This window comes from Malus domestica, chromosome 03 (assembly GCF_042453785.1).
Source record: "Malus domestica chromosome 03, GDT2T_hap1".
Lineage (NCBI taxonomy): Eukaryota > Viridiplantae > Streptophyta > Magnoliopsida > Rosales > Rosaceae > Malus > Malus domestica.
Genome location: NC_091663.1, coordinates 16,765,170 through 16,789,141, shown reverse-complemented (window position 1 = coordinate 16,789,141; position 23,972 = coordinate 16,765,170). Strand labels below are relative to the sequence as shown.

Here is a 23,972-nt window from a genome sequence, read left to right as displayed (position 1 = left end):
GGTTGCTTAGTCTGCTGCAAAGTGATTATTATGTATTTAAAATATGGATAAACATTTTGGTATATGGGTCAGAGATTAGCATGCGAAGGTGGTGGTTTAAATGGGCTAAAAGTCCACGGTGGTATTATGGCTTATGCTGAAGGATATGCTTTAGTTTGTCTTAGAGATCCTCGGCTAAAGGATAGTGCAGCGCACAGTTCGGATGCAATTCCACAAAATATAATTCAAATAGGACTCTTCATGAGTATCAAGTTGCGCCAAGCGGTGGGGTTTAACCTTCACTATAAATACATGAGGTTGTGCAGCGTAAAAGGGACCTCCAATTCAACACACAACTGCCCTACGCAAACTCTCTCAACAACTTTGAGATTTTTATTTTCTCTTTTCGCTGACACATCTTCCGTTGGCATCAACAGCACTGTGAAAGCAACCGGTGATATCTTAAGTCGGCATAGATAGCTCTGTCATCGTAGAGTCAGCCGGTCTCGCAGTATCTTCCATTGGCATCAACAGCACTGCGGCGATGACGGTTAGTTACTTATCCAAGTCTCGGTCGAGAAGGATTTCCGAATCCTTATTGATTGAGGTCATCTCATTAGCCTTCTTGGCGAAGTGAGGTGTTACAATTTATTGAGCTCGGCGCATTGCACGCCGAGTTATTTTATGATTGGATACTCCCAGGTGGGAGTTAGAGTTCGGCATTCAGACGGCCGAACCACGTTCACTATTAAGACTTATATTCGCTTTGAGTATTTGTGCCCTTACACTTTGGTGTCGATTCGGCGAGAATTTACTCTGATGAATAACATCACTGTGATCGAATCCGACGACGACGATTTGTGAACTTCGTAAGAATAGTAATCTTGTCTTCAGGCTCGAGAGCCCAAGAGGCCGAGACGTGTTCCTTTCTCGGCCGCAATCGCAACACGCAGAAGTCAGCTGCGCACCCAACGCAACATCAACAAATTTACTCCTCGGTCGAGCTCGGCTGACGAGTTGGCACGCCCCGCATTCACCGAATGACGTAGTTAGCTTATAGATTACTCGGCCTGCACGCCACGTAAGTTTGGTAGTTTTTAGGGTCAACACTATGGTAAAACCTAAGGCAAAACAAAAAACTTATAGTCTAAGGAAAAGTGCGTGAGACAATACAAAGCTAAATTAAATGTCTACAGGACGTCTATCATACATATGACCAACCAAGAATAGATGTTCGTCAAAATCCACATAAGAAAAAACGGCTTCCAAACTTGGAGTTGGAGTCATCAAGAGAGGAGAGTCATGCAGTCAGCGAGGGAGAGACATAATCTTTGTATAAAGTACAGTGGAACCGGTCCGGGTTGAGGACCCATTTTTTTAGAGATTTGGATCTAATTACATGGACCTGACCTGCCGCATCCTGTTTTGAATTTATAAAATATGGATCCGTCCCATACCCACCTAGAACCGACTGGACCCACCGCGCCCCGGGGTCAAAGACCCGTTTGCCCACCTCCAATACGCCTCCAACAAGTTGTAATTATACAAAAAGAAAAGGGCTAATGGACTAAATTGCCCTTTTAATGACTTTCCCCAAAATTTACCAGTTCTCTTTCAGCCGAGAACACTTGAAATCGAAGAGACTCAGTGCAACCTCCTTCACATACATCTCGAGCAACTCAGCGCGCGAGCTTCGAACGGCCGGATGCGAACCTCTCCGACGACGGAAACACTGCAGATGCGCACCTCGACGCCGCCTCTGCTCCGTCGCTTCCAAAAGCTAGTAACTTTTTCATACCCTCTCCATATCTGCCTGGTATTATCTAGGAATATCGTTTAAGCTGATCTTTGTCGTTCCTCTTCGGGTCGTATCCAAGTGCGTACGCTTTATCTGCTGGAATTGTAACTTGGGTACTCAAGTATTAATGTTTTCGGTGGCTTGTATTTGTCCATGTTTTGATGTTTTCGGTCGAAGTTTTCCAATAGTTTCAATTTGGTCCATGTGGTTTTAGTTCACTAATTTTCGCAATTATTCGTTAGCGTAGCAGCTTAATTCTGCTATTTGGTTGGATAAGTTTGATGAAAGTAAGTCATTTTTATTTGAATTGCAACAACTAGTAAACTAAGGGGATCAATGGGCGAAAACTGAAACTTTACTGATGAGAAATTGGTCGTGTTTTCTGCCCCTCATTAGTCATTACTGGCAAGAGCATTTTTCAGATTCTCAGATGAAAATATCAATTAACTTTTTAATGTTTTGCATACGGACCATAGTAGTCATATAGTTGCGGTTAGTTGGTATGGACCAGTTCATAAACGGATAATTTTCCTTGTCAGATGTATAATTGGTACAAATTATCAAGGGACGAATATTTTTGTGTTATATCCTTAAACTTTGTTAGCATAGTGTTTTCGACCCACCACTATGAGTGTGCATTATGGATTAAACAAGTCCGGAGGGCTTTTTTCATGTTTTGATGGATACTTATTATTTTGCCAAACCCGTAGCACTTCTAAGTAATTTGCATCATCCTCTGCTTCAAGTTCTGTAACCCTTTTTTAGATGTAATATTAAAAACAGACAAACGTTCAGATGTGTGTGCCATAGTTGAGGTTATAGCTGATGCCATTTTATATTCTGAGTTTCTTACTCAAATACTGCGTTCTTTTCTTTAATTTTAGGACATCTCATAGAAGTCTCTGAGGCAGTTAAGCCTAATATCTCCAGTGATGGAGATACTGCCAGCTCAACCCTTGAAGCATCTATATCATCTCTCACGCTTACTAGTTCGTCATGTCTCAACCCAAGAAAGTCTTTCCAAGAGAGTTATTCTTTGTCCTGACCCCTCCCTGCAACAATCTTACATGGAATTGTCACAGACATTCTACGAAGCTATGAAAACTTGTGCATCTCTCAAGTCGATACCCATTGCCAGAAAACTCCATGGCCAACTCATTTCTGTAGGTTTGGACTCTGCTATTTTCCTCCAGAACCATCTCTTGCATATGTACTCCCAGTGTAGCCTGGTGGACGATGCTTGTCGGGTTTTTGATAGTATTCAACAACCTAATGTTTTTAGTTGGAATACAATGATTAGTGGCTTGGTAGATTCGCATCGGATGATGGAAGCAAAGAATTTGTTCGAAGAAATGCCTGTGAGAGATTCTGTGTCTTGGACTACAATGATGTCTGGGCATTTTAACAATGGACAACCAGCCGAGACGATTAAAGTGTTTGCTTCAATGGTTCGGAACTGTGATAGTTTTTCCGACCCATTTTCATTCTCTTGCGTAATGAAGGCTTGTGGTAGTCTTGGCTACATCAAATTGGCTCTTCAGTTGCATAGTCTTGTGGAGAAGTTAGATTTTGCAAACAACATGGCGATTCAAAATTCGATTATTGATATGTACATTAAGTGTGGTGCGTTGAGCTCTGCTGAGAAAATGTTTTGGAGGATCCCGTATCCGAGTTTGTTTTGTTGGAACAGTATGGTCTATGGTTACTCGAAACTTTATGGGGTTGGAAGGGCTCTTCATTTGTTTGTTCAAATGCCTGAACGTGACTGTGTGTCTTGGAACACCATGATTTCAATCTTTTCTCAACATGGTTTTGCAGTTGAGAGTCTCAGTATGTTTGTTGAGATGTGGAACCAAGGTTCTAGACCAAATTCTTTGATATATGCCACAGTACTTAGTGCATGTGCAAGCATACATGATCTTGAATGGGGTACCCATTTGCATGCTCGTATCATCCGTATGGAACCAATTCTTGATGTTTTTGCAGGTAGTGGGCTGATTGATATGTATGTCAAATGTGGACACTTGCATTTTGCAAGGCAGGTGTTTAACACCATGACAGAACGCAATGCCGTTTCTTGGACTTCTTTGATCAGTGGAGTTGTGCAGTCCGGGCTCGAAGACGAAGCTTTATTGCTGTTTAAACAAATGAGAAAGGCTCCTATTTCCTTGGATGAGTTTATTCTTGCAACAGTCCTTGGGGTTTGTTCAGGCCAAAAGCATGTTTTAGTTGGGGAACAGCTCCATGGATATACAATCAAGGCTGGGATGACCTCTTCTACTCCTGTGGGGAATTCTCTTGTCACAATGTATGCGAAGTGCGAAAATACTCATAGTGCAAACCGGGCATTCAAGTTGATGCCAGTTAAAGATATAATATCATGGACAGCGATGATCACGACATTCTCTCAAATTGGTAATGTTGAAAAAGCTCGAGAATATTTTGATAAAATGCCAGAGAGGAATGTCATAACTTGGAATTCAATGTTAGCAACATATTTCCAAAATGGTTTTTGGGAAGAAGGCCTAAAATTGTATATTCTAATGCGAAGGTTGGAGGTTAAACCTGATTGGGTCACCTTAGTAACGTCAATCAGTGCCTGTTCTGATTTAGCAGTACTAAAACTTGGGGTTCAAGTTATAGCTCAAGCTGAAAAACTAGGGTTTATCTCTAATGTTTCAGTCAAAAATAGCATTATTACTTTGTATTCAAGATGTGGGAGAATTGAAGAAGCGAAAAGAGTTTTTTATTCAATTTCTGATAAAAATTTGATTACTTGGAATGCGATTATGGCAGGATATGCTCAAAATGGTGAAGGTAGGAAAGTGATTGATGTTTTTGAGAATATGTTGAAAACGGATTGTGAACCTGATCATATAAGTTTTGTATCGGTTATATCGGGTTGTAGCCATTCGGGCCTGGTAAAAGAGGGGAAACACCACTTCACTTCCATGACCGAAGATTTTGGCATCTATCCAACATGTGAGCATTTTGCTTGCATGGTAGACCTACTTGGTCGGGCTGGGTTATTAGAGGACGCCAAGAAATTGATAGATGAAATGCCCCTTAAGCCAAATGCTGCCATATGGGGGGCCTTGCTTGGCGCTTGTCGGGTTCATCGCGATTCAAAGTTAGCAGAAGTTGCAGTGAAAAATTTGGTCGATTTAGATGTAGATGATTCTGGGAGTTATGTCCTTCTAGCTAATACGTATTCTGACTCTGGACAATTAGAAGCTTTTGCAGATGTTAGAAAAGAGATGAGAAAGAAGGGCATTGAGAAAAAACCCGGTTGTAGCTGGATAGAGGTTGATAATAGGGTACATGTGTTCACTGTAGACCACACTAATCATCCGCAAATAAAGGATATTTATAGAATACTGGATGAGATTGTTAAGAACATAGGAGATACAAGTTGCTCCGTCAATCCACTTAGCTCACTATTTTATCAGGATAATCACATTGAAAAACTTGATGTTGCTGTTGGGATTGCTTAATGCCTATCTACATGATGAAAAACCTTCAAGTTTTCCTTGATTGCCACATGGTAACGAAGCTGATTTCCCTTTCTACCTCAAGGGCACTTATAATGCAGGGTAGATACCGGTTTCATAGTTGCAAGGTTGGAATTTGCTTCCATGGTGATTACTGGTGATCTCTGGTATGTAATAGATTCTCCTACTATTGTGTTCTCCATTCCTTGCTGCTGCTGTTATCACTATTTGTTTGAGGAAGACTACTTTTTTGAGTATATCTGTTACTCTGATAGATTCCTAAACTCTAAAATTGTGCATGCGTAGACACACCGGTACATGACCAATGGGCACTAACACAAAATTGATGACAGACATTTCTTGCTAGTTACTAGTTAGATGTCATTAGATGTCTTTAGGAATATGCATCCTTTGTTGACAGTTGCTATTATTAGTTGTGGCAGCCCATGATGCTGCAAAATTGAAATGGCAAGATGTTGGATGGAGGGAGGGTTGCTGTTTATTTATTTATTGTTTTTTGTTTCTCTTGAAAAAGAAGGAGATTTGTTGAACTTATGTTGTAATTGGATATGCGGATTTGAAATGAAAGATTGGGATTATTTTTAGTGTAGATTGCTTAACAAGACTTTGAAATATAAATCTTTTATGTTAATAAGATCCACGTGTAATTTGAGTCTTGACTATTTGAGCAATTTCAAATTCAAGGGGAAAGTATAATTTCAAATTCTCTTTGAATTACTTAAATATGGAAACTTCTTTTTCTTTGCTGTGTTTTATTTTGACATTTGATGCAAGCAATTTAAACTGAGTAATCCAAAGTCCCATTTTAAATCCAATTTCCCAAAAGCAGCCTTAATGTTCAAACAAAAGTAAAAAAAATCCAATTTAGTTTCTAGGCAGGATTGACATGACTCTGATTGTTCTTTCTTCATTCCTTTGGTGAACTTATTATTATTCCAAACCCTTGTTGCTTTGTGTTCGTGGTTTCAATTTTTCTTTTGCTATGTTTAATCTGCTGTTTGGGAAAATAAGTGTTTAATTGCAAGCATAAAACTAGATGCTCCGTTGCTAGCCTACCCCGCACCAGAAAGATAAACAAAACAAAATAGTTTTTTTGTTTGTTTAATTTTTGAATTTCCTATCTCTTATTTTTTAAATGAAATTGATACATTACCTTGTGCATCTCCACCGGTTAAAGATACCATCCATGGATGGAGGAAGAGTACTTCCAGAGAAGATGCCACATCGACCTATGAGATAGATAAGGCAAGTGAAGACGATACCACACTTCGGTACTTAGAAGTTTCATGATTACTCATCGGCTTGGATTTTGCAAGTCCCCAACCGAGGAGCTTCCCTCACTCGGGAACTTAGGGGAGCACTGTTTGTACCATACTTGACCATTCCTGAAACTATCGAGCACCGGTCAACGTTATATCGTCAAGGACCCAGAAGAGTTTTCCTCCAACCAGGAGGCCAATCACATAGCAACATGTGTCGACATCAGAAGCCAATCATAACGCGACACGTGTCAACATCGGAAGCCAATCACAACACGACACGTGTCAATGTCAGAATAAGGCTAGAAACTCTCTTCTATAAAAGGAGATCATTCTCCCACAATATTTCCTAATGTCATTTGTACTAAATTATTCACTTGTACTCACTAAAGGATAGCTTGAACCTATGTACTTGTGTAAACCCTTCACAATTAATGAGAACTCCTTTACTCCGTGGACGTAGCCAATCTGGGTGAACCACGTACATCTTGTGCTTGCTCTCTTGTCTTTATCCATTCACATACTTATCCACACTAATGACCGGAGCAATTTAGCGAAGGTCACAAACTTAATATTTTCTGTTGCACCAAAGTCCTCACTGATTTTGTGCATCAACAATCCTTAAGTCCTTACATTTTTGCATTGGTAATTGATGAGTTAACAAGACATATTCAAGATGATATTCTTTGGTGTATGCTTTTCGCAGACGATATAGTGTTAATAGATGAAACTCAGGAAAGGGTAAATTCGAAGCTTAACCTTTGGAGAGAAGCGTTGGAACCTAAAAGTGTTGGAACCTAAAGGTCTTCGCCTAAGCCGATCAAAGACAGAATATACGGAGTGCAAGTTCAGTGCAAATGGAGGCCAAAATGAGTTAGGAGTGAGGATCGGAGATCAGGAAATACCAAAGAGCGACCGTTTTCGCTACCTAGGATCTATCTTGCAAAAGAACGGAGAATTAGATGGAGACCTCAACCATAGAATACAAGCTGGATGGATGAAGTGGAAGAGTGCATCCGGCGTGTTGTGTGACCGTTGTATGCCACTGAAGCTCAAGGGAAAATTTTATAGGACGACAATAAGGCCGACGATGCTGTATGGCACAAAATGTTGGGCGGTGAAGCATCAACACGTACACAAAATGGGTGTAGCTGAGATGAGGATGCTTCGTTGGATGTATGGGCATACGAGAAAGGATAAGATTAGGAATGAGGATATCTGAGGTAAAGTAGGAGTAGCCGAAATTGAAGGAAAGATGAGAGAAAATCGGTTACGGTGGTTTGGACATGTGCAAAGAAGGCCTACTGATGCTCCGGTTCGAAGATGTGACTACGGGACAGAGGTTCAGGGCCGAAGGGGTAGAAGAAGACCTAGGAAAACTTTGGAAGAGACCCTAAGAAAAGACTTAGAGTACTTAGATCTAACGGAAGACATGACACAAAACCGAGCGTAATGGCGTTCTAGGATTCATATAGCCGACCCCACTTAGTGGGAAAAGGCTTTGTTGTTGTTGTTGTTGGTGATAAAGGTCTATTAGAACAGGAAGATATCTTAACAGAGCTGTTCATATTAATTATTCGTTCTAGAACAAGACAGGGTTTTCCTCTTATAAATTGTGGAAAATAAAGTGGTCCTCTATCAGATTTTAGTTTTCTGTGAATGCTGGTTTTAATATTTACTTCATTGAATGCATAGATGGTTTTAAATCTGCTTCTTTGACTCCTTTATTCCGCTGTATGCATTAAAGTACATTGCAACACTTTTCATCTACAACTGGTGTATAAGGACTACCAGGTAAAAGTTAACCGTGCCTCTATTAGTTTAAGATTGCAGAAATCCACGTTGCGGTGCTAGGTGATGGAATTTTGAATAATTAGTTGGGCTTCTAATGCTTGCAGTTCTGTTCCACCTTCATGTGATGCACATGGACACTGAAATCATCGTAATACCTGTGATTTGCTTGAGATATGGATGATGAATTCAGATTTTCTATTGAAGATTTTAAAAGGTCTCATTACATGGTAATTTCTCTCGGTATTGTGGTAAATGCTGTTGAATTGTTATTATTCTTATTTTTATGGTTATCAACGGTTCAGATGTTTAAGAGGTAGCAATGAACTCACGGTAAAAGTGTTTTTACGCTTTTGTAGGGAGCAAAACCAAGATTGGATGTGATGAAGGATACCGGCCTTGGTCACTAAACTCGCCAAAACGAGTGAAATTACAATGCTAGCCTTTATCTACTGGACCTTGGGTTCAAAACGAGAAGCGGAAAATGGCGGATTGTAGTTTGGCTGAACAAAAGACTTGAAGCAAATGCAAGTTGCTACAACAAGAGGACTACATTTTGCCTTGATCAACATTTGTGTGCTGGGTCCATGATTGGCTGTAAATTGGTAAAAGCAAGCCCGCGGGAGGAGCCGAAAAGGGCTGTATATCTATTTTAGAAAGTAACATGTATTGGTTGTTTTTTAGAAAACCGGCATTGATATTCCAAAAATCTCACTGGCGTAAAAGAACTTCTTCCTAAACAACTCCATGATATATATATTTTTTTCAAAAATTTTGGGATCAAATCAGTTCTTTTGTTATCATCGATGTAGTTAAGATTCTTAAGTAACCATACAACATTGCCCTAATTTCAAAGGTAGTAATCTTAAAATTTTGAATTAAGTAGTTCCCGAAATTAAAGTTTTCATTGGATAAACGAAATTTAAAGAATAACAAGTTAAAGTTTTTATTTTTTGATATAGAATGATATTTTTACACTAAGTTAAAAGTGTTTATTGGATAAATGTATTCCGAAGAAAGTGCTTTTGCTCCGGGTAGTACCAGTGACCCGTAAAAAGTAACTATAAGGATAAATTTGCTATTTGGAGACATTAGAATTTGAGACAAAGGGGGATTTGTGAAAAAAGTTTGGTACATAAGGGGTTGTTTTTATAGTTCTCAAAACCCAACTGGTCTTTTGTGAAAACATGAGAAACCTCGGGGTGTTATGCAATTAAGCACTTTTTAAAACCACAGTTTGCAATAACTTCCGAGACAGAGAGAGGGGTGTCTCTTTTTCCTACGGATTTTGCCCCTTATCCTCGTTTTGCCGAAGCTTGTTGTCGGGTAAGTGAACTGAGTTAATTTTCCTTCTTCAATTCCGAATTCGGTTTTGGTTCCGGTTAATTTCGGTTAATTGTAGTTTTGCTGTAATTATTTTGGTTGATTCCGATTGAATTCCAACTTGAATGTCCATAGCTGGATTAGGTATATTTTGTGCTAGTTTCTGTTGTTTTTTATCGTTGGATTGTTCCGGGTGAGAGGATGTCGAGTCGGCTTAGGCTTGTTCATCTTGGAGCTCGTTTTAGAAGTAATTTTAAACTGACTCAATACGCTTTTGGTGAAAATATTTTTTAAACCAATCTTCAGTACAAATTCAAGTGGATTCTGAAAAAGCATTTTAAGTATTTCCTACAAGAAGCACATATCTGGTGCTTCTTCCAAAAAGCACTTTTGGAACTCAAAATCAATTTTACCAAAAGCGCTTTCAATCATTTTAAAAACACTTCCAAACGAGCCATTATTTTATGCATTGAATATATCCATTGATCAAATTTTATTGTAACCAATTGTATCTCAAGGGAGAGTTCACTCATATACTAGGAGTTTCATGAACAAAAACATTTTTTTGCTTTGCTTGTGCAATGGAAATTTCATGCAAGAATTATCTATTTATCCATGCTTTGCTTATGCATTTTCTAATGTGTAGGTCTTCAGTTCACATGCCCAACATCTTAATCAATTTTCTCTCATCTTCTCTTCAATTGCAGCCACTCCTATTTTACCTCGGATATCCTAGTTCTTAATCCTATTCTTTCAAAACTTAGCCCAAACTGTGGAAACAAAATCATAATTTGGCCTTTCTTGTATGCTCATATGGTTCAGTTTTCTTCTTACTGCAATGAGGAGAGCTTTTATTAGCATTGCTTTAGAGTTTTTTTGCTCTTAATGGGCCGCTGCTCTATTCTTGCTTCGGACCTTTGCTTCTTCTTCTTCTTCTAAATTTCTAATTAGGCTCATCTTCTACCTCCTTAATTTTGTAGTTCCTTCTTTTAACTACTCAATTTCACACTATAAATTTCTGATTTTCAAGAATTTACTAGAGATTTAGGATTGAGAAAATGAGGGATTTGTTATTGTAGTGTTTTATTTCAGATAATCTTCTTGGAGGACTTGGAAATTGACATCTTTCAGTTCTAGAGGAGAATCACAACCGCAGGTACGTTTCTTTTAATTTACCCTGTTAATGAAAGTTTGGAGGGATTTAGTATCAAAATAGTTGTTGGCAATTGGTATCTTGCAATTCTGAATGTTGTTCTGAATGTTGTTGGTTGTTGGTTGTTGATAGTGATTCTTTTGATAAAATCCTTTCACTAATGAAATTTGGCTTCAAAGTTCATCCCACCCAAGTTCTGTGTCTTGGGTCCATGCCTGGGCATAGTAGACTAGTAGTTACGTAGAATGAAATCATCATGCAATGTCTGAGCAGCTGGCCTATATCTGTACACTTAGTTTGTGATGATAGTTGGAGTAATCAGCTACAGTAATATGGAACTAAATGTTAGTATATGTATTTAATTGAAGTCTTTTGCGAGAGTTACAGAAGACTCGTATATCAGTGCTTGGTCAGTGATTCAAACACTACTGAGGCTGGCAACCGTCTTGCATGAGTATCATAACGTCAACTTAGTTGGCTTTTTTGTTTTCTACTACGACTAGCATTTAATAGTATGCTTTAGTCAGTTGTGGCTGAGAAATCTGAATGAGTATTATAATATGGAATGTGATATCCACACACGGTAGTCATATAATTACTGACTGTTGGTACAGACCTGTAACGTGGGGCATTCAGTCGGAAGCCTATAAATGCTGGTGTCTTCTTTCAAACGTACCCTTGGCAAATTTGTCAAGCTTATACTGAATATGTTGTGTAATTGGTCGTATGACTCGTATCATTGTAATTTGTTGGGATTGCGTTTCAGAGCTTTGATGTTATAGGTACCTTAACGTATATTTTATCACTTTCTTTGTTTCACTGGAAAAGTAATATCAAAATTTCACTGGGAAGTCTATGAATTGTACGCCGAAAGTTCTATTAAGATCCTTGCATGTGAATTTCAACAATACTTTTCCTGTATTTATTCTGCAAGCTGTTTACTGTGTTGAAAAATGGCTGACTGTTTAAGAAAGAGTAACGCAAACTCTTATGAATTAAATATTTCCATGTTTTGTTGGATACTTGTAATTTTGCCAGTCCTTTGAATGTTTTAGCGATTTAACCAAATTTTAGATGCAAGTTATAACAACATAAAAACCGATGCTGCATTTCAGATGCTTGCTCCTTCCAAAGAATGCCGCTTTTAAGTGATTAATTTATGTGCCGCCAATTAACTTCATTTTCTTAAGCCGGCCAGGTTCTCCAGCATGGGAAACAAGCCTGCGAAGCAAGAAAGGGAAGAGGTCTTGTTGAAAGTTGTTCCTCCGTTGGACTGTGCGTATGTTAGGTGGCTTGCTCGCGATCTTGAGAGGACTCATGGCTTTACACCAGTGAACCCTCGTGCGGTGAAGCCACCAGAACATTATGTTGAGTACATGCATTTGAATGGCTGGTTGGATGTAGACTTGGGTGATCCTGATCTAGCCCATTTATTCAAATAGATAGCGACGGCGATGCACTCAAAACCAGATTTGAGAAGAAAGGAGTGGCATTTGTACCAGTATAGCAGTGATTGGATTGTGATTTGAGTACATATCTGGCCCTCCAATTTGATGTAACATTTCAAATTTTGGATTCAAATGGGGCTTATTGTATGGAATGGCTTAATTCACTTTTGCTCTGGAATCCACATTTTACCACTTAACACCCTGAAACTCGATTTTGTTTCACTTTTGTTAGATTTTGTTTATTTCGTTAAATTATTGTTAACTTGTTGACGTGGCCATGATGGTGACTACCGATTTGTTGATGTGGTAGCCACCTCAATTGCTTTGATACAAATAGGCATGTCAATTGATTGAATTTTGATATGAATCGATGAAATCAATAGGGTACGAATTGAGACTTTTAATCCGATTATTCGAATTCGATAATCCAAGTTAAAATGAATATGGATATGGTTCAAGGTTGATTTGATCCAACTTAATATGACCTAATATATAAATTTTTGTTGTGGTCTATTTTTATCTGACAAAGGGAGAGGGGCCGGTGGCACAAGAGAGAGGGAAGAGAGATGTGTTTGTAGAATTGTAGGGGAATGTGTGTTGTTATCCCTTCTACATTGTGTCTTTATTTATAGTAGTAAAGGGAGAGAAGATATTCCTTCTTCTCCAAGTAATACAAGTTGTAATAGGAAAGGATAACTAGGATCAAATCTAATCTAGGATTTACACAATCATACTTAAACTAGGAATGTTCACAACACTCCCCTTTGAGTGTGTAAATACTCAAGGTAGATTCAGCATCATGCAGAAGTTGAGGAAGTCGACTCGTCGACACTGATTCCAAGGAACAACGCTTATTCTCAATAAGGTAGGAACTTGCATAAGTAGTAAGTCTCACTAAAAAACCTTAAGGCTATGGCAAAAACTTGAGTAGGGACAAAATCCATAGTCTAAGGAAAAATGTATGAGAAATGCAAAGTCAAAAGAAACGTCTACAAGACGTCATCAAGGATATGACCAGCCCAAGGTGGGTGCCTCGTTAAAACCTAGTTAGGTAGCAAAAACCTATTGGGAAAAATGCTCCTAATCGTAGGGAAAAAGAGTACATTAAGATCAAGCAAGCATCTACAGAATACTCCCCTCGAGTTTGACATAATTCCAAAGAGAAATAGCAAAGTTACAACTCAGAAAGTTTAAGCATACCAATTCCATGAACAAGCTTCTTAAACGTCGCATTCGGCAGTGATTTGGTGAAGAGGTCGGCTAGATTGTCTTGTGAACGGATTTGTGTGACTTCAATCTTCTGATGCTCTTGTTGTTGATGTGTAAAGAAAAACTTCGGCGCAATGTGCTTGGTGTTGTCTCCTTTGATGTAACCCTTCTTGAGCTGTTCGATGCAAGTTGCGTTGTCCTAAAAAATCGTCGTCGGGGCATTAACGGCGAGATGAAGATCACAGGAGCTTCGAATATGGCCCACTATTGCTCTCAACCAAAAGCATTCCTGAGTTGCTTCATGTAAGGCGATAATTTCAACATGGTTAGACGAAGTGGCAACTAAGGTCTGTTTAGTTGACCTCCAAGAGATTGCGGTGCCTCCAATGGTAAAGACATAACCCGTTTGAGAACGCGCCTTGTGCGGATCAGATAAGTATCCAGCGTCGACATAACCAAGAAGGCGAGAATCAACCCGATGAGTATAGGGTGCGACATCACTCGAGGATTCGTAGGGATAAAACAAGCCCAAATCCGTAGTACCCTTAAGGTAACGGAAGATGTCTTTCACGCCAGTCCAGTGTCTGTGTGTTGGTGCATTGCTGTATCTTGCCAAAAGATTAACAGAGAAGGAGATGTCGGGTCTAGTACATTGAGCTAAGTACAATAAAGCGCCTATCGCACTTAGATAAGGAACTTTAGGCTCCAAAATCTCTTCATCATCCTTATTCGGATGGAAGGGATCTCGTTTTGCATCTAGCGTACGAACGACCATAGGAGTACTCAAAGACTTCGCTTTATCCTCATTAAAACGGCGCAACACCTTCTGGGTGTAGTTCGATTGATGTACTAGGATTCCATCCGAACAATGCTCTATCTCGAGACCGAGACAGTATTGAGTCTTACCTAGATCTTTCATCTCAAATTTCGACTTCAGGTGCGAAGCAATTCTCGCGAGCTCTTTAGGAGTTCCGATGAGATTCATGTCATCGACATATATTGCAACAATCGCAAATTCGGAATGTGACTCCTTAATGAACACATAAGGGCATAGTTCATTGTTCACATATCCCTGACTAGTCAAATACTCACTCAGACGGTTATACCACATTCTTCCAGATTGTTTCAAATTGTAGAGTGAACGCCTCAGCCGAATTGAGAGCGTGTTCCGGGGTTTGGAAATATTTGAACCAGTCAATGTAAGTCCTTCGGAACTTTCATATAAATTTTCGTATCAAGATCCCTATAGAGATACACGGTTACTACGTCCATCAGCTGCATATCTAGTTTTTCAGAAACTACCAAACTGATAAGGTAGCGAAAAGTAATCACATTCACATCCATAACGGGTGAGTAAGTTTCGTCATAGTCAATCCCGGGGCATTGCAAGAAACCTTGTGCTACAAGACGAGTTTTGTAACGCACAATCTCGTTCTTCTCATTACGCTTTCGAACGAAAACCCACTTGTAGCCAACAGGCTTCACATGTGGAGGAGTAGGAACTACAGGTCCAAACACCTTACGTTTCGCAAGTGAATCAAGTTCGACTTGGATTGCTTGTTTCCAGTTTGACCAATCAGCTCTACGTCGACATTCATCAACGGAACGCGGTTCAATGTCATCGCTCAACATGATCTCAGTAGCTACTGCAAATGCTAATGCATCGTCGACAATCATCTCATTTCTACGCCACACATCATCTAAGCTAGCATAATAGACCAAAATTTCATGATTCTCGGGAGGATGATTCGTCTCTTCAAGGACGCTTCCGTAATCTAGAATTTCCTCATGAGTTGGGTAGAATGAGTAAATGATAGTCGGATTCACGGTAGGCTCTTCAGGACCTTGTGTCATGGTTTTCCTCTTCCGGGGGTGTGAATCCTTTTAACCAAGTGGTCTGCCATGCTTTTATGTAGAGGCAGATGATTGGCTAGCCGTTAATGTACGTGGATCACCAGAATTGGCGTCCCAGGCTTCCAGAGGGGCAGTTCGTCATGCATTTGGTACATCCATCTTTGCAGGAGTATTCGCAGCTGGAATATGTGATCTTCTCACGCGCGCTAGATTAGTGAAAGCATTTGGCATGCTCTGAGCTATGCTCTGGAGATCTAATATGCGCTGCACTTCAGCTTCGGACTGAGTGGTGCAGGGATCTAAATGAGACAAAGTGGGAGTCGTCCATGATAATTCGCGTCGTTCATTAGGAACGTTGACGTTTTTATGTCCCCCTAACGACGAAAAGACTGTCTCATAGAAGTGACAATCCACGAAACGAGTGGTAAACAGATCGCCTTCAAAGGTTCTAAGTAATGAATAATCGAAGGAGAATCATATCCGACATAGATTCCCATCCTTCACTGAGGCCCCATTTTTTTAAGTAAGGGCAGCAAGATCGGCACATATACCGCATAACCAAAGACGCGCATATGCGATATGTCGGGTTCTCATCCAGTGACCAACTGAAGGGCAATAAATGGTTGTGTCGCAACAGGCCTCAGGCGAACCAACTTTGTTGCGTGCAATATTGCATGGCCCCAAACAGCGATCGGGAGCTTGGTACGTATGACCAACGATCGAGCAATCATTTATAAGTGCTTAATGAATGCCTCTGCCAGGCCAACAGTTTGGAGAATGCAGCATTCCTTATGGACAACAAGCACACGTGTGACCAACGTGTGGAAGCGTCAACCAAAACCATAAAATATCTAAATGGTCCGCAGGGAGGTTGAATCGGTCCACAAATGTCCCCCTGAATCCGTTGTAGACAAATAGGAGGATTCGAACGAATCTTGTCATAGAAGGCTTAGTAATAAGCTTTCCCATAGAACATGTTTGACATGCAATTTCATGGATCGAACCTAAGCTTTGGGTTAGTGGATGCCCGTGTGAAGATTTAAGGATACGGTGCATCGCTATTCGTCCAGGATGTCCCAAACGATCATGCCAAAGTGTAATTTCTTGCGCGATCCTTGTGGTAGGGCCGGCCACATAGTGGCATTCTATGTGGCGTATGGTGGTAGTATACAGACCATTCGGGATACGCTCCATCTTCTCTAGAATACGCTTTAGGCCATATTCGTAGGAAGTTATGCACAGAAATTCAACTCCGTTTTCTACGTGGGTTTTAGCGTGATAATTGTTATCTGTAATGTCCTTGAAACTGAGTAACGTTCTTTCGGAATGTGGAGAATAGAGTGCCTCAGCAATGGTCAAGATTGTACCATTGGACAACAATATACGTGCCTTACCGTATCCTTCTATCAAGTTTGATGGGCCTGAGAGGGTTGTCAGAGGTGCATTCTTAGGTATGAAGTTAGTGAAATAGATGCGTTCACTCAAAACTAGGGTTGGGTTCGGTTCGAAACGGTTCGGTTTTTTGTCAAAACCGAAACCGAACCGAAATTTCAGTTCAGTTCGATTTGGTTCAAATTTTTTTTGGTTTTTTTCGATTCGGTTTTTTTTGGTTCCGGTTTTTTTCGGTTTGATTTCGGTCCGGTTCGGTTTTTTTCATTATTATTATTATTATTATTTTAGATCTGGATATTAGTAAACTAGCCCAAAAGAGACCCTGCCATACTAGCCCAATAGTTCCAACAAACAGTAAAGGCCCAAGCCATAAAATACAACAAAAGAAAACCTAGGCTTCTACTGCAGCACCCGCCGCCGAGCATCCCTACTAGCACAAACCCTCGCCACCAACCAACCGACGCCTCGCCGATTGTAACATCCGGCCACGAGCACCTGTCTGAACACAGCCAAACAAACGAGATCCAAAGGTTTAATAAAAATAAAGATCCAAAAACCAAAGATCTTTACTACATAGGGCTCCACAAAGACAAATCCAAGAATAACATCAGCCAATTTTTCTTCAAAAATTCACAAAGCATAGTCAACAAATAAATTCAAATAGCATAGTCAACAAACCAAAGAAATAAAAACTATTAATCAAAACATAAAATAAAAACTACCATTTTCATTTTTCAGCACTCAAAGAATTAAACAAGAAAAAGAAAAAAAAAAGAAAAATTGAATACTTACTGTTAAAGAAATCCGGAGGAACAAAGATGGATGTCTGGTGCGACCTCCATATGAATCTAGAGTAAAAAACTATTTGGCTTGTATTTGAAAAGCAAAGATCGAAAGTTTATGGAGAAAGAAAGGAATATTAGAAAGGAGTGAAGAAGTTGTTGTTGTTATAGGTGAGAGTCCACAGAGAGAGTCTATCAGACGAGGAGTAGAGAGACAAGAGGCGTAAGATTTGGAGAGGGAAAAAATGGGGATTGTCAAATAAATTCATCACAAACCCTACTCCTCCTGTGGTAATCCTTTAAAAAAGTAAGATCCATGTTACAACCATGGACTTGGCAGGTTGGAGAGAGGAAGAGAGGAAGAGAGGAAGGAGAGTTGAAGGGAGGAAGAGAAGAAGGAGGGAGAGAGAGAATGAGGAAGCGCAGGGGATGAGAGAAAGAGAGAAGAGAGATTTGAGAATGAAAATGAATGACGGCTAGGGTTTGTGAACTTTATAAATTTTATAAAACATTAAGATTAGAATGCCTATAAATATTATACTGGTACAATTATAGCAATACAAAGCCCACAGTCAAGTTGGTTTGAAGGAAGCTATCCCCAACCTGGACGGAAGGGGTTCGAATCTCCACTCCAGCAGGTTTTGAGTATTTATATTTTATTTTCATATTTCGGTTCGGTTCGGTTTGGTTTGGTCCGGTCCGGTTTTCATACCTCAAAAATCGAAACCGAACCAACTAAATTTGGTTCGGTTCGATTCAACAGATTCGGTTCGATTTTTTTTTTGGTTCGGTTTTTTTCGGTTTTCGGTTTTTCCAACCCACCCCTACTCAAAACAGTGTGCGTGGTTGCACTATCTGCCAGACAACTAACTTTCCCACTAGTCATACCTAGAATGAAAAATTAATTTGAATCGGTCACATGCATAAAAGTTTATAAAAACAAATATCAATTCAAAATAATTTCATTTATTCAAGGATTAAAACTTAATATCCAAAACAAATCGCCAACTAATAATCCAAAAACATAAAGGAAAATTGTTCAAAATCAACCAAAAACAAGGGGGGTTCGGCCACTAGGTGGAATTCAGCCCTAATGGTCTTATTTTAACTAAAAAATAAGTCTATGTCTAAGATTCTAATCTTCCATAGGAGTTGTATCCTCCTGAAAGTCAGAAACCTCCATTTTTGTAGTCTCTGGTTCGTCCACTTGCATGAAGTTTGATTCAAACTTCTTACGACGAGAATGATATTCATTTACAACCTTTTTGGGAGCTCGACAAACACGGGACCAATGGTCATTTGAACCACAACGATAGCACATATCATCATCCATGGTTGTGGGTGCTTTGCCCTTATTCTTGAAGTTCGGGGCCTTGGGAGCGAGATTTGGGCGCTTCTAGGCTTTGTTTCCTCCCTTGGATGGTCCTTGGCTCTGTTGACCTTTGTGGGATGGCTTTTGGCCGCCTTTACCATGCCTCTTTTGGCGTGTTGGGTGCTGATTAGTGCTATAATGTGCTTCAGGCACAGCAGTAGCCTTAGTAGGTCGAGCTTGATGATTCTTCATCAATAGCTGGTTCTGCTTTTCAGCAAGAAGTAAAACAGAGATCAAGTTCGAGAACTTGGTGAACTTCTGAGCTCTATATTGTTGCTGCAGGACAATATTAGAGGCAGAGAAGGTCGAGTAGGTCTTCTCTAAGAGATCCTCTTTAGTCAAGGTTTCATTGCAAAACTTGAGAAGTGATCGGATTCGAAAAAATTCAGAATTATAGTCATTCACAAACTTAAAGTCTTGGAAGTGCAAGTGCTGCCAGTCGTGTCTTGCTTCAGGCAAGAATATGTCCTTTTGGTGATCAAAACGATCAACCAAAGCGACCCATAATGCACGTGAATCCTCCTTAGTAAGGTACTCAGTTTGCAAAGCGTCATGGATATGTCTTCGGATGAAGATCATAGCAGTGGCTTTTTCAGCTTCGCCAACAGGTTTATCTGTTGCTTCTTCAATAGTAGGACGCAAGTTCTTTGCAGTGAGGTGGAGCTTCACATCTTGAACCCACTTGAGGTAGTTCCTTCCAGAGACCTCCAATGCGGTGAAGTCGAGTTTGTTTAAATTCGACATGTTCCTATCACAAAATAGATGGACAATATGTGGTTAGTGTAATGGAGAAAAATAAATCCATTCATATAGGAGTAGAACATACAGGTTCTAATAGACATGTATTGGTTTAATTTTGCATGAAAAACTTCGGGTTTTCATGGGTGATATGTTTAAGTGAAAACTTCAGGTTTTCAAACAAGGTATGTTTATAAGAAACTTCAGGTTTCAAAGTAATTATGAACTTCATGTTCATATATTCCTGCAGGCAAACGCAAATATATATGCAAACAAATATGCAATAAGTATATGCAAAAGTATTGTATAATTATAATGGAATTAATTATTTAGACTTCGGGCCAAATTAAAGTGTGGGTGGAAAAATATAAAACCCATTAGGTCTAAAATGATTTAGACGAATAAAATTTGGGGTCCAAAAGAAAACACTAAGCCATGGGTGGCTTGAAGAAATTGTTCCATGAGACCTAGGCCTAAAAAAATGGGCTATGGGGTCTCGGGTGAGCTGTAGGCTCACGGGGAGAGGGGTTGGGCTGCTGCAGGCAGACCCAAATATTTTTTTTTTTTGCACAGGCTGGGCCGTGACATCGCAGATCAGCAGCAAGCCCAAAGGGCGCTGATGCAAGTCGAATGATGGAGCCTCATAGGGCTCGGGCTCAGGTCGAGGAGAACCAGGACACCATAGCGACACTGGGTGTCGGAGCGCGACAGGGTGGATATTTGCGTCGCTTCAGGCGACTGTCCTCCGGGGGTTTATGGCACGACGGCGCACAGGGAACCAACTAGGAATGGAGATTGGAGAAATCTCGACGTGATATCAAAACCCTAGAATTTCAATTGTTATTTCAAAAGAAAAAAAATCGAATCGTAGACAAGAACTCGTCGGCGACAACTGTAGGTCGTCGGGGGTAGTTGGGCATGGTTGCAGGCCATGTTGTGCAACGATTTCATGGGTGGCAACGCCTTCTGGGCGTCGGGTCTCGATGTTGGGCCTGGAGTCGTAGCGCCAAGATGGGTTCTCGGCTCGGGGAAAGCATGGAGGTGGCCCATCATGGGTACTGGTTTTCTGGGAAGAAAGAGGGTTGCATGCTCTCGGTTTTGGGTGAAGGACCCCATCTGCAGGGTGGTCACGGGTTCGAAAGAACCCTAGGTCCCAATCGCAAAAAATTTCTCTTTGTTTTTTCATTAATTCAATGAGATGCATATATAATTCAATTAATCACATATTTACTTTAATGCATATGCAAATAATAGTTTCAATGCATGTACATATGTAAGATTCAATTCATGACAAATATCAAATTCACATAATTGCAGCAATTTTGGTTATGAGGCATTAGCAATTTATGTAGAATCTAAAATACGTTAAACGTAAAGTTGGGTCATGTATCATGGTGAATGTTCATGCTATCAGGGCTTGCAAAATATCGAGTTAAAAGCCGTTGTTTTGAAAGAACTTGATTGCGTGATGATATGGATGAACTGGTTTGATGCAGAAAAAAATTCTCTAACGTCAGACTCCTAAGTGCAGCGGTAGGAGCGTGCTGATAACGTGTTGTGGTATATTTTTATCTAACAAAGAGAGAGGGGCCGGCGGCACAGGAGAGGGAAGAGAGATATTTGTTTGTAGAATTGTAGGGGAATGTGTGTTGTTATCCCTCCTACATTGTGCCTTTATTTATAGTAGTAAAGGGAGAGAAGATATTCCTTCTTCTCTAAGTAATACAAGTTGTAATAGGAAAGGATAACTAGAATCAAATCTAATCTAGGATTTACACAATCATACTTAAACTAGGAATGTTCACAAAAATTATATGTTATTTTTGTAGGTCTATTTGACTTAACTATATTTAGGATAGAGATGGAGAGAGGCCGGTGGCAACAGAGAGAAGAAAGAGATGTAATTCTGAGGTGTGTGTTGTATCATCCCATTGTGCCTTTATTTATTGTTGTAGGGAAGGTTAAATCATTACTCTATTAGGATTACAACTCTAATAGAAATTTAACTACTAAAGGGAATATACAAAAATACTCCTAAATACACTAGGATTTACACAATCACATTCCTTATCCAATAGGACTACAACACTCCCCCTTGAGTGTGTAAATACTCAAACAGGACATCGCATCAAATCTTCAGCAGATAAGGTAGAACAGTTGATGAAGTTGTCGGCGCAACTGGTGAATGCGAGTCTCAAATTTAAAAAAAAAAGTATGCATTGGTAGTAAAACTCACAAAACCTCGCTATGGTAAAACCTAAGGCAGGTGAAAACCCATAAACTAAGGAGAAAAGTGAGTAATATGCATAATGTCTAAAACAAAAGTCAAACAGGACGAAAATAGTGAACTCAACGGAGTATGGTCATCCTAGGATGGGTGCCTCGTTAAAACCTCGTTAGGTAGAAAAAAATCCAGTGGGAAAAATGCTCCTAATCGTAGGAAAAATAGTAGATTAAGATCAAATGAGTATGCATCAGGATACTTCCCTGAGTTAGACATAACTTCCAAATAAGAAAACTACAAGCAATTCAACTCAGATAATTTATGCATACTGATTCCTTGGACGAGCTTCTAAAAAGTATACTTGGGCAATGACTTGGTGAAGAGATCAACCAAGTTGTCTTGGGAACGAATTTGCTTGACTCAATGTTCTGATGCTGTTGTTGCTGGTGAGAATAAAAGAACTTCGAAGCTATGTGCTTGGTATTGTCTCCCTTGATGTACCCCTTCTTTAATTGCTCGATACATACTACATTGTCTTCAAAGATCGTTGTAGAAAGGTCAATGACGGAAGTAAGACCGCTAGTGCTGCAAATATGTTCCATGACTACTCTCAACCAAAAGCACTCACGCAATGCTTCATGTAGGGCGAGAATCTTAGCATGGTTCGAAGAAGTCGCAACTAGCGTTTGCTTGGTAAACTTCTAAGATATAGCGGTATCTCCAACGGTAAAGACATAACCCATTTGAGAATGTGCCCTATGTGGGTCAGACAGATAATTAGCATATGTGTAACCAACGAGGCGAGAATCAACTCAAGGACCAAGGGGGTGGCGGTTCCTCTCGAGGATTCATGGGTGTAGAACAAGCCCAAATCCATCGTACCTTTAAGGTAGCGAAAAATATCTTTAACACCATTCCAGTGTCTACTTGTAGGCGCATTGTTGTATCTAGCCAAAAGATTAACAATGAAGGAGATGTTGGGTCTAGGCCATTGAGCCAAGTACAATAAAGCACCAATTGCACATAGGTATGAAACTTTAGCCCCCAAAATCTCTTCCTCATCCTCATTGGGACGGAAGGGATCTCGTTTAGCATTTAGAGTCCAAACAACCATATGAGTACTCGAAGGTTTCACTTTATCCTCATTAAAATGTCGTAACACATTTTGGGTGTAGTTCGATTGATGTACTAGGATTCCATCCAAACAATGCTCAATCTCCAAGCCGAGACAATATCGAGTTTTCCCAAGATCTTTCATCTCAAATTTCGATTTCAAGTAAGCGGCAATTTCCTCAAGGTCTGCAGGAGTTCCAATGAGGTTCATGTTGTTGACATAAACTGCAATGATCGCAAATCTAGAATGTGACTTCTTTATGAACACGCATGGGCATAATTCGTTGTTCACATAACCCTGACTTATCAAATATTCACTTAGACAGTTATACCACATCCGCCCAGATTGTTTCAATCCATAGAGTGATATTCTCAATCTAATCGAGAGAGTGTTCCGTGGTCTAGAACTATTTGAACCAGTCAATGGAAGTCATTCTGGAACTTTCATGTACATTTCCATATCTAAATCCCCATAGAGATATTCGGTTACCATGTCCATAAGCTGCATATTCAATTTTTCAAAAACTACCAAATTGATAAGGTAGCGGAACGTTATGACGTCTATTATGTGGGAATACGTCTCCTCATAATCAGTCCCAGGGCGTTGAGAGAAGCCTTGCGCTACGAGTCATGCTTTGTATCGTACTATTTCATTCTTCTCATTATGTTTCCTCACGAAAATCCACTTGTAGGCCACAGGCTTCACATGTGGTGGAGTAGGAGCTACAGGCCAAAACACCTTGCGTTTTGCGAGTAAATCGAGTTCGACCTGAATTGCTTATTTCCAGTTTGACCAATCCGTTCTACGTCGACATTCATAAAATGGAACGTGGTTCAATGTCATCACTAAGCATGATGTCGGAAGCAACGGTATACTCGAATGCATAATTGACAATCATTTCATTTGATTCTAAACCTTATCCAATACTATGTAATGGACCAAAATCTCGCGATTCTAGGGAGGTCGTTATGTCTCATCTAAGACATCGCTGTAATCTAGAATAACCTCATACGTTGGAACATAT

The 23,972-nt window shown here is 39.9% G+C and overlaps 3 protein-coding genes, 1 long non-coding RNA gene and 1 pseudogene across 9 annotated transcripts; 2 read left to right on the top strand and 3 right to left on the bottom strand.

Annotated features, from left to right (window-relative positions):
* Window positions 1-1,621: 1,621 nt before the first annotated feature.
* LOC103426015 (pentatricopeptide repeat-containing protein At2g13600-like) lies at window positions 1,622-7,015 on the top strand (annotated as a pseudogene).
* Window positions 7,016-9,524: 2,509 nt separating this feature from the next.
* LOC103418916 (uncharacterized) lies at window positions 9,525-12,470 on the top strand. 6 transcript variants are annotated; one of them, XR_011579302.1, is made up of 3 exons: window positions 9,525-9,665; window positions 10,755-10,818; window positions 11,931-12,470. XR_011579302.1 is itself a non-coding variant. In XM_070819063.1 (3 exons), the coding sequence occupies exon 3, from the start codon at window positions 12,024-12,026 to the stop codon at window positions 12,255-12,257; it is 234 nt and encodes a 77-aa protein (XP_070675164.1). In that variant the 5' UTR covers window positions 9,557-9,665; window positions 10,742-10,818; window positions 12,006-12,023; the 3' UTR covers window positions 12,258-12,470. The 6 variants fall into 6 exon arrangements, 5 of the variants coding, with proteins under 5 accessions (XP_070675164.1, XP_070675163.1, XP_008355248.3 ...); XM_070819063.1 differs by having other exon boundaries at window positions 9,557-9,665; window positions 10,742-10,818; window positions 12,006-12,470; XM_070819062.1 differs by having other exon boundaries at window positions 9,557-9,665; window positions 10,742-10,818.
* Window positions 12,471-17,041: 4,571 nt separating this feature from the next.
* Window positions 17,042-17,964, bottom strand: LOC139194218 (uncharacterized). Its single transcript, XR_011578979.1, has 2 exons — window positions 17,511-17,964; window positions 17,042-17,217 (listed from the first exon to the last, which is right to left on the bottom strand). It is a non-coding gene; the product is annotated as an uncharacterized lncRNA (long non-coding RNA).
* A 932-nt stretch (window positions 17,965-18,896) lies between these two features.
* Window positions 18,897-19,451, bottom strand: LOC139194694 (uncharacterized). The gene has a single exon (XM_070819596.1). It carries the CDS (start codon window positions 19,449-19,451, stop codon window positions 18,897-18,899), a length of 555 nt encoding a protein of 184 aa, XP_070675697.1.
* A 3,062-nt stretch (window positions 19,452-22,513) lies between these two features.
* LOC139194693 (uncharacterized mitochondrial protein AtMg00810-like) lies at window positions 22,514-23,158 on the bottom strand. The gene has a single exon (XM_070819595.1). It carries the CDS (start codon window positions 23,156-23,158, stop codon window positions 22,514-22,516), a length of 645 nt encoding a protein of 214 aa, XP_070675696.1.
* Between the last annotated feature and the right edge of the window lie 814 nt (window positions 23,159-23,972).